Source organism: Miscanthus floridulus, chromosome 15, assembly GCF_019320115.1.
Source record: "Miscanthus floridulus cultivar M001 chromosome 15, ASM1932011v1, whole genome shotgun sequence".
Classification (NCBI taxonomy): domain Eukaryota; kingdom Viridiplantae; phylum Streptophyta; class Magnoliopsida; order Poales; family Poaceae; genus Miscanthus; species Miscanthus floridulus.
Genome location: NC_089594.1, coordinates 13574041 through 13584700, shown reverse-complemented (window position 1 = coordinate 13584700; position 10660 = coordinate 13574041). Strand labels below are relative to the sequence as shown.

The following is a 10660-nucleotide window of genomic DNA, read 5'->3' as shown; positions in this document are numbered from 1 at the left end:
TTAAATAAATAAGAAGAAATATAACGATTATGTACAACATATGCACAAAAAGCATTGCAAGTTATGACACATATGCAAACCTTGTTATTAATAACAAATTTGCTGCATCGTTTAGATGTCACCAGGGAGGAGTTGCAATTTACAATAAGTCTTTAAACCAGTTACAACACGAGTGCTCGAGGAGTTACAAAAGTTATGACACATAGTTTTCATACAGTGTAAACATACGCAGATATCATCGTACTGACAAACACACACAATGTCCGTGATGCTGATAAACATCAATGACACACGAAACAAAAAACACAACATGTCGTGAAAAGTTCATCATTGCTCAGCATCCCGAAGTATCTTCCTTCCACCAATCCTATATGCATCACATCCTCAAGCCTGATGCAACCATCGGTGTTAGAGAAAAGTAGAGACTCGAATGCAGCCATAAAGAATGCCCTGAGACCCAAATCCCCCGTAAGTGTCTTGCTATTCAGTCCATCCACAATATCCGAAATCCTAGTACCCAGCCTTTTGTATGTACTGGAACAGATTTGTTGTCCCAACTCGTTCCACCTAAAACGAGCTTCAGCATCAGACATAGCAGGTGGATCACCACCAACTTTTGGTAACTGGAACACACACCAAACAGTGTGCTCAGTAATTGCAATCTCTTTACCACCACCAAGCTCTAATTTCATCGTTTCTGGGTTGAGACTCAACATAAGCCAGGTGAGCAATTTCCTATCCAGAAAGCTTGGTTCGAATCCCAACAGTCCACCAAAACCCCTTGCCTTTACTTTATCTTTGAGGTCACCAAGGAGAGCTTTAAGAAGTTCTTGAAATTTTGAAGGAGAGCACCGCATTGTAGGGAGGCTGCTTGCGGGGCCTCTTCTTATTGACTACATTCACTGCATCACCATCAGTGCCAATGTCACCATCGCCGACAACCTCGGCATCATGCTCTCCCTGTTGTTCACTCCCTGCATCACCATCAGCGCTAGGATCAAAATCTGGATCTTGGGCACGTTGCTCACTTTCCTATCCTTCATGTACTTCACTATCAACGTCAGGTCGGGGGGAACTGGGGAGCCTTAATCTCTTCTTCCTGTCGTTCTTCGACTTGTATACTTTCAGCTTTTTCTGCTCCTGCACAGCAAAACGGGGGGAATGCCGGGGGGGGTCACTGCCCTGAGCACCTGATACATTCCCTTCCGTATTCATTATAACCACTGCCATTGAAAAAAAAACATACATATTAGAATACAACAACCTAAAAGATGATACACATCAAAATACATATTAGAGTAATGGCAAAAGCCAGTTGACAAAAAAAAGAATAACAAAAATTGCATTGTCAACCAATTGCAACCAATATAGCACTAGAGATGCACCTTCAGATTAAGTCAGTTGCAGCAATAGTTACAATTCACTTGAGTTTCAGATGAATTGTCAACCAATTACAACTAAACACCCTACCAGTTACAACTAAGATAATAAGCTAGATACACAAGTCATCACAAAAAAATATAGTTACAAAAAAATGGAACAATTGTAATTGACCGAATCCTCCAATAGCAACAAGCATAAAATAGCCAATTGCAACAAAAGGATATGTAGCCAGTTATTCACTTGTTTGACTGATTTAGCAGTAGACAGTTTCACTAATGAAATGGTATACAAATCTGGATCAAGTAATGGACAACAGACATGGATGTATGATTGAAACAAAGTTAGCACTTGTGCAATGTATTATAAAGTTTGAAATGAAACACTAAATAAGCATTAACTATCAGGACAGAACACTATGGCTGAGGTTTAGTAATTTAGCATATCATTTGAATGAAACGCTAAATTTAGAAATAACTTTAAGGATAGACAATTAAGGCTGAGAATTATCTGCTGGCCCCTAGGGGGCACAACCAAGCAGGGTTAACAACGCAGAACTTGTAAGATCCATGTAAACCAAACACTTGTAAGGTAATCCAAACAAAAGTCCCAATTCATGCATATATACACACACCACCAAAAAATGGTATCATTGAGCCCCTGAGCCATAGCTCAAAAGCAAACAAAAATTGAACAGCATCCTCTACATATAGACCCAAGAATGAACGAACCGGCATTGTTAACCAATTGCAACCAATAAAACACTAGAGATGCACCTTCAAAATTAAGTCAGTTGCAGCAACAGTTACAAAATCAGTTGATTTTCAGATGAAATGTCAACCAAATACAACTAGAACACCCTACCAGTTACAAGTAAGATAATAAGCTAGTTACACAAGTCATCGCAAAAAATATAGTTACACAAGTCCGCATCCAATCGAGGCTACAAAATAGATTTCAGTAGGGTTTTGAATGGGAGATGACTTACACAAGGCCGCGGATCGGACGAAATGATGGGAGCGCCTCAACACGGCGACGCTCGAACCCCTAGGTCAGGAAATCCGGCGATTGCGCTGTTGTAGTGCAGCTTGCTCCGCAGGCGACCAAATCCGAGTGCGCCGCCCCGAATCTGAGCGGACCAGAACCACGGCGCAGCGGCAACTGGCGGCGGAAAAAGGGTGGGGCAATGCGGTTCTGTAGGCGGAAAAGAAGCGCAACGAGCGTGGAAAACGCCACGGCACAGCGGCAAATGGAGGGGGAACGGGGTGGGGGGAGTACGGGGTGGGGTAGCAGCGGCAAATGAAGAGGGAGTGGGGGCGGTTTTCTCGACGGAGCGCGTGAATCACGGCGGCGCAGCGCGCGCGACGGCGACTGAATACGGCGGTTGCTCGCGAGGAAGAGAGCAGCGGCAACTGAAGAGAGGACGTGGAGGCAGTGGAAGTGGAGGTGGTTTGTGGGAGGGTGGGCCAGACCAGGTGGTGCGCGCGAGGCCGGCTCGGGAGCGTGCGGGCCGGACCAGGTGCTGCGCGTCGGTCGGTTTTGGCCTAGGTGCATTCAATATAGAAAATGCACCCAGGTGTAATATATATATATATATATATATATAATGAAATTGAAAAAATCAGTACAAAAGCAGCCATGACAGAAACAGAAGGAGCTGACAGCAATGGGTAGGAGAAACACCTTTTTTCTTTGCACTTCTCTTCTTCTTCTTCTTTGTGTTCTTTTCAACTGCGCTTTGGAGCCGTTTAGTCTTTGCACTTTTTATGACCCGAGGAACTCTAAATGATATTGATCCTTTCAATGTGTTTGTGTCACAGTTAGTCGATACTAAAGGAACCTCATCTGTTTTTTCTGGCTCCTTGCTTAGAGAGTTATCCACTTCCAAAACTAAATTATCAACGGCTTTCTCCAAGAGAACAAGAAGTTGTTTTGACACTGAGCACTTCAGTGCAAGGGATGTCGCCTTTCGTGAGATGCGTGCAGCATGTGTTTTCATATTTTTCTTTTCCGCTCCTTGTTTCTCAATATAAAATCCTCTTTTCGCATATTTTGTCCATCTGTTTAGTACATATTTGGACGGCAAATTGAAAACATCATTCACACTGAAGACTTTGAAGGCATGCTTGCATAGTATACCTACATGATAATGATTCTGTTTTCAATCTTGATTTATAACAAACTGTATTGTAATTTAAAGTGTCTGTACATACCTATGGACTCAAACTTTCTGCAGGAACACGTAATGTCCATATCTGCAGCGTTGAAGATGACAGTTGCTCCATGAACAGAATGCATATGCGTAACCATATATGTCAAAACTGACCCATCTGTTTGCAACAATTTACAAGAGAATGAGAAATGCAGTTTAAATTCTTCTTCAAACTCTAAATACATCCTCCTTGTATATGATTCAGCTGCAGTCTTCAACAAAGGCAAATTTGGGCTGTAAGTAATCGGGGTTTTTCGACGCGAGTTAAATTCCGCGTCTAACTCATTTTCATGAAGGCTAGCAAAAACCTTCTCACATTCTACAAGAAGCTCTGAAAGTCCAAGTCTCCTACGGAATCTTTTCTTGAATACATTGTTCATGCCTTCACTCCTTTGAGTCGAGGCCATATTAGCTGTAAATGAATCACCGTAGACAATAGCCCACCTTTTTCTCAAATCATATAGGTTTGCCATCCATTGGTTCTTCTCAAGGTCATACTTACTCGACAATTCATGCCACTTCTGGATGAACATATCTTCAGATCTATCTTCATACACACATCTCTTAAAATTAGGTAGAAACTTATCAGGGTGCTTCTAAATTACATGCCCGAGATGTTTAGTGGCGTTAAGATAGATATGCCACAAACAGAGACGATGGCTTGTATTCCTAAATACGTAGGCAATTGCTCCTGCCATGGTTGCGTCTTGATCGGTGAAAATTGTACTTGGATGCTTTCCTGACATTGCTGTTAGAAAGGTTTCAAACAGCCAAACAAATGATTCAATGGTCTCATTAAATACCAAAGCAGCACCAAAAATTATTGTTTGCTTATGATGGTTGGTTCCAACGAATGGTGCAAATGGCATTTCAAGCTTATTAGTTTGAAAAGTGGTGTCAAATGACACAACGTCACCAAAGCATGCATAATCCATGATAGACTGACCATCTGCCCAAAAGAAATTAGCCATCCGACCATCGTCCTCATCTATTTGAATGGCATAAAAGAATGTAGGATCTTCTATCTGCTTATTCTTCAAGTATTCTAAAACTGTTTGAGCATCATTTGATTCTAAGTACTTCCTACGCTCACGACCAATTTTATTTTTGCAATCCATCTTTGAGAATGGAACTTTGTCAGATCCTCCATAAAACTCCTTCATAAACTCATATACCTGTGTTGGCTTCATTCCAGCTTGTCGTATCTGGTTAATCAACATCCTGTCCGCTTCTACAACACGTCGTTGGGATCTCAGCTTATGCGATTTATTTGGACTAGCAAGATAATGATTGTGATCAAGTACAACCTTTTGCACTGTCCAAGTCCCCTCTCTGCTGACACTGAACTGAACACGTGCATCACAACCTGTCCTTGTACTATCCTTTGATGTCTGAGTTTCTCCATGTCCTTAGCAACTACAAACAATATACTTTTGACATATACTACCATCTCCTCGATGCCTTGTCTGGCTCTTTCTTATACTGAACCCAACATTACCAGCATAGGCATTATACATCTCATAAGCTTTGACCTCTGATTCAAAAGTCATACCAACTTCAGGAATTATTCCAACTTTATCAACCACCTGTTGTGCAATCGAATCAGAATTAAAGCTATATTGCCACAATGTAGTTATTTATAATTGTCTTCGCCCTAGCTATTTAGTTAGAGGAAAAAAGACTGTTACCTTATTTGGTACTCCGTCTATCACTTCTTCAGCTACTAGATGATGGAGAGCGTTCCCATTAGCATGAGTGTTATCGTCGATAGCAACAATAGTGTTCTGTACAGTACAGTATGCACACATTTATACATGATGAAACTACATGAAAGATAGAAGAGGAAGATCAAAGACCAAATGATGACCATACATGTGTTACTTGCTCTCCCTTGACTCCACGGATAGAGGGAGAAACCATGGGCGATGAATTGTCTTGGGATGGCGACAAATTCTCTTCCTAGCATCCTTCTCCTATCATGCCGGCTCCATCGTCCAAGGGGACGGCGGTGCAAGGACCACCTTCCTGGCCTCCTTCTCCTGTCATGCCGGCTGCGTCGACGGCGCAAGGACTAGCACCTTCCTGGCCTCCTCCAGTCATGCCGGCTACGTTGTCCATGGAGATGGCTGCGCAAGGACCACCCTACAAAGTATGCGATATATGTCACAAACAACACATGACAATAGCAGACCTGTCTTAACTAATGGTTGCATGAAACTTACACATAATGGGATGCTAAAGGACTTATGTGGTGTGGTACATTCTTGAGCAGGAATATCTGGGGCCACTGACTCAACATCAGAGTGTACATTAAAATCCAATCGCTTTGCTATGCTCACTTCACCCTCAAGGATCATAGTGGCTACAAGATAGCATAAGCAAACGGGAGAAAATCAGTTAGCAAGACCATATTGTTGTACACACAAACATGTGTACAACATATAGGCCATCTCAACATATGCATAAAAATAATACAATTTACATCTAACTAAAGTCAACAAACCAGCAATATCAAACTTTCATTTTAGTATAGATTGGACAATGAGGAAACCAAGTAGGAGAAAAAAGACTAAAAAAGGTAACTCATTGATGGAACGTGTACATGGGGCATGCTGAACTCGAATCGACATTCAGATTTGGATATAATAAAGAGAAGTCGAAAATTATGATATACATTGTATACACTCCAGACTAATCCATTTCATGCCATGAATAAACAAATAGTAGCAGAATTATTGTTTTTTCCTTGCAATACCATGAAGCCCTGATTTCTACCTGCCGACTATGCAGTAACATTTTCAGCTTAGCAAAGCGTTTAATACATGCGTAATGAAAGAGCCATGATGCTGACCCAAAATCTAGGAATTTCTACTGCACATACACCACAGAAGCTCATAAAAATCATCTACATAACAAAAATATGTCAAAGAAATGTGAGAAACAAAAAAATCTGGTTCAAAGAACTGACAACAGAAAGATCATAAGTTGAGAACTCGATCAACTTCAACAATGGAGGGAAGTGGGATGAATTTGGTGTTGCTGGGCAGAGCCACGGCAGCGTCCGCGTGGGCGTCGATCGGGAAGGTGGAACCGTGCGACGCGGACGCGTGCTGGGGCAGTGGGGCGCCGAGGAGGCGAGGACGACGACCGCGCGCTGGCGGCCAGGAGCGGCACAGCGGACGTGGCGGAGCTGCTGGCGCCCGGCGACACCTTCTTGGTGGTGCGGCGGAGGTGGATGATGAGCGCCTACCGGCGATTGGCAAGAAACAATCTAATCACTTCCTTGGAACCCACTTCATACTCATTGAATCATATATATATATATATATATATATATATATATATATATATATATATATATATATATATATATATATATATATAACTTAGTCATAGATTTAATTATTTAGATTTAACAAGCATAAACCTAATATGGATTAATGTTAATCCGACTACATCCAATAAGGTCTTGTATGGCTCAAGATAACAGGTCAGGTGAATCTAAAGTTGTGGGATAAAAAAAAAAAGTTTGTAAAAGAATATCATGCACCTCATATCACTTCTAGTTGTTTATACATAATTTATGATCCATGTATGCACACTACCATTATGTGTCTAGATCCCTCGAAGACCTAACAACAAAACCTCTACTACTGTAAATATAATGAAGTCACTAAAGAGAATGGACGTAAAGTGCAGCTCCAAGAGCCATCGCTTCATCCGGTTTCCTCCGTATGTTAGGCTCCCTTCCATCAAAGTAATCCCTGACGAGGTTTTGAATCCTGGGTATCACGGCACTCCCACCGACCATAACAATCTCACCGATCTTGCTCTTGCTCCACTTTATACCACCTCTGTTCACCATGGCTGTTTCCACCAAGTTCATGACTTTGCGGAACAGATCATCATTCAGTTCCTCAAACTCCGACCGTGAGAGCGGCTCCGAGAAATCGACACCATCAACGAGGGACTCAACAATCACCTGGACATGATCTTGACTGCTCAATGCCTTCTTGGCATTCTCACATGCCGCCCTCAATTTGCCTAGACCGATCCTGTCCTGACTGATATCCACTCCGTGCTTCAGCTTGATGCGCTTGGCGAAGTAGTCCACGACCCTGTCGTCAAAATCGTCTCCTCCAAGGAAATTGTCCATCCGATACCCAAAGACTTGAAACCTGCCGTCCAGCAGCACCACAAGGCTCGCGTCGGACGAGCCGCCACCGACACGCAAGACAAGCGCAGTGCCGCGCTCGCGCAGCTTCGTGTGCAGGCCGTGAGCGACGGCAGCAGCGGTCGGCTCTGTGACCGTCCAGACGACGTCCAGCCCGGCCATCTTGCCGGCGTACTCAGCCTCCCCGCTGTGTGCCGCGGCGAAATGCTGCGGGATGGTCATGACGGCGTACTCGACCGTGCGGCCGAGGTACTCCTCGGTCTTGTTCTTGAGCTCGGCCACTACCATGGACGCGACCTCGCTGAACTCGAGCTGCTTGACTGAACCATCGCTGGCCGTCACTTGGACGATCGCCGTGTCGTAATCTCTTGTACCGATCTTGTACGGCACGCGCTGGATGGCTCCCTGCACGATGTCCTCGTCGTACCAGCGGTTTCGCCTATTAACAGATCGAATAACGATACACACTAATCATGAATCCATCAATCAATTATATATAACCTAATATATATGTATTGTTTTTAGTGGAACGATATATACCTTAGCCCGAGCAAGCGTTTGAAACCGAAGATGGTGGCCTCGGGGTTGGCGGCGGCGTGGTTCTTGGCGGCCTCGCCGACGAGGGAAGTGCCGTTGTCGGTGAAGGCGACCCAGGAGGGGATGCAGAACTGGAACATGGTGTCGTCGTCGGTCGTCTTGGCGGAGCCGGTGTAGCCTGCGACGCAAGAGTTGGTGTTGCCTAGATCGATGACGACCACTTCTCCGCGCCGGTACCAGAACTCCCTCGGCCTACTGTCGGGGTACGTACTTGGGTCCTCGTCAAGGAGCATTTGGAGCCCGGGCGCCGTGGCCACCAGCACGCATACGAGGATGAGCACCGCCGGCAGAGTTACCGCCGGGCGGCGACCGCCAGCAGCCATTGCGACCAGAAGAATTACTAGGTCTCTTAGGTTTCGTTATCAGCTTTTTTTTTTATTGACACATCCGGTTAGGCCGAGTACGGTTTGGTTTGGAACTTTGGATAGCAAACATTGGTCGTGTCGTGTGTCCCTCGATCGGATCGGATCCGTTACGTAATACTGGACGACTCTGTTCAGCCAGCTCCGTGAGCAAGGGGCCCATGGCCAATACTCCGTTTGCAGATCAAATTAAGAGGGACGTGTTGACAGAGTAAAAGAACTAGAAAAACAAATTAAATTGAAGAAGATCAAATTTGGAACAATTGTACAAATTTCACCAGTTTCCTGAAACCGACAAGGTAATTCTATTTCCATGGCGGTTTATTCAATAACCGTCAAAAAATTTAAAACCGTCAGGGAATTTCATGTTTCCATTAGTCTGAGCTGATTTCAATAGTCCAATATTATTTCGAGTTTTTTTGTTGGGGACTCGCTCTATCTCGAAGGGTTAAACTTGTAAGTTCTGATACGACCATCCACCTCTATTTATATGACAGGATCATGGCTAATTGAGAAATCCATCTATCTCATCAATAAAAAAGGTTCAATCTACTACACTTTTTTTACCCTCAAACTCTTACAACCTATTGCTGTCCAACATTTTTCTATACAAGATTTACTAGAGTTCTAAATGGTCTTGCAGAACCTAGGACATCCCTGCTATGCTTTACCCTGATAAATCTTTGCGAGGTGGTTGTTCCAGGCGAAGAATGAGTGTCAGATCAGTCTCGCCAACACCCCAAGTCAGCATCGCCATTTATACCTATCTCACCTGCATGTCTCAATCGTGTGCGGCCCTTGCAATCATGCATACTGTACGTGTAACCGAATTAGTGTCAGCACTTTTTTTATAACTACTGAAAACGAAAGGGAAAAATATTTTAACCCTATGTGGTTGTGTACAAACATCTTATATAATTTTACTATTATATGGTCGTTGTCCAAGAAAAGTGCGACGATACAAACACTACTACAGAATGGACATGTTGTCCTGGGCGGTAACCGCCTTTAGTCCCGGTTACCGCGCCGGGACAACGATCCCGGGACTAAAGGTGGAACCTTCAGTCCCGGGTCATCGAGCCGGGACTAAAGAGGGACCTTTAGTCCCGGTTGGTAACACCAACCGGGACTAAAGGCCCTCCAGCCGAGCAACCTGGCGTACCCTTTAGTCCCGGTTGGTAACACCAACCGGGACTAACGGTTCACCCTTTATTCCCGGTTGGTAACCCCAACCGGGACTAAAGGTTCCTTTTCTTTTTCATTTTTTTTTGTTTAATTTGTTTTCAGTTCAGTTACACGTATTTGTTTAATATATAATATGTTTTTATGTACGTATTCTACGCTGCTAATATAAATACACGCATGCGTATAATTACATCTAATTCTCATCTTGAGCATTATTATATTCGAATAAAGTATGAAACTATATATATTATAGATATATATATGTATATATACAACACTTTCATAATCTTGTTCTTCTTATGTGCGCAGTGATAAATTCACAAACGTAGTATCCACACAAGTTATTACCTGGTTTCTGCCGTAAATACCACTGTACGAGAAGAAGATTATTCTCATCATCTCACACGTAAATTGAAGTACGATATAGTAATTAAACACGTGGAGAAGTGTATATAGTACAACTTACTGGTATTTCAACTACATTAAGTGGTGCCTTGCAATCCTTGCGATGTTGCCGAATAAACTCTTTCCAAACCCTGTGCGACCAATAATGTACGATCGTTAATAAATTATGGCAAAGTCTATTCAATAATAGTTGTGCGCGAGAGATCGAAAATACCCCTGGATAATGTCTATCATATCTTGGTATAGTGCCCGTTCTTTTCTTAACGAGTCAAAGATTAGTAACCGACTTGAGTTTAACTCAATGACAATGAGTATCCAGTGAAAACTGCATTGGTTTATACACAC

The 10660-nt window shown here is 43.2% G+C and overlaps 1 protein-coding gene and 1 pseudogene across 1 annotated transcript; both read right to left on the bottom strand.

Moving 5' to 3' along the window:
* Positions 1–281: 281 nt before the first annotated feature.
* On the bottom strand, positions 282–5154 carry LOC136507026 (protein FAR1-RELATED SEQUENCE 5-like; annotated as a pseudogene).
* A 1965-nt stretch (positions 5155–7119) lies between these two features.
* On the bottom strand, positions 7120–8708 carry LOC136506491 (luminal-binding protein 4-like). Its single transcript, XM_066501414.1, has 2 exons — positions 8307–8708; positions 7120–8205 (listed from the first exon to the last, which is right to left on the bottom strand). Exons 1-2 carry the CDS (start codon positions 8684–8686, stop codon positions 7266–7268), a joined length of 1320 nt encoding a protein of 439 aa, XP_066357511.1. The 5' UTR covers positions 8687–8708; the 3' UTR covers positions 7120–7265.
* Positions 8709–10660: the final 1952 nt, after the last annotated feature.

What these genes read in the sequence shown, in the direction of transcription:
- LOC136506491 (XM_066501414.1), bottom strand. Translation starts at nt 8,686, where the DNA reads ATGGCTGCTGGCGGTCGCCGCCCGGCGGTAACTCTGCCGGCGGTGCTC. An exon ending in AAACGCTTGCTCGGGCTAAG is followed by an intron (nt 8,206 to 8,306) that starts GTATATATCGTT and finishes ATCTGTTAATAG; the next exon opens with GCGAAACCGCTGGTACGACG.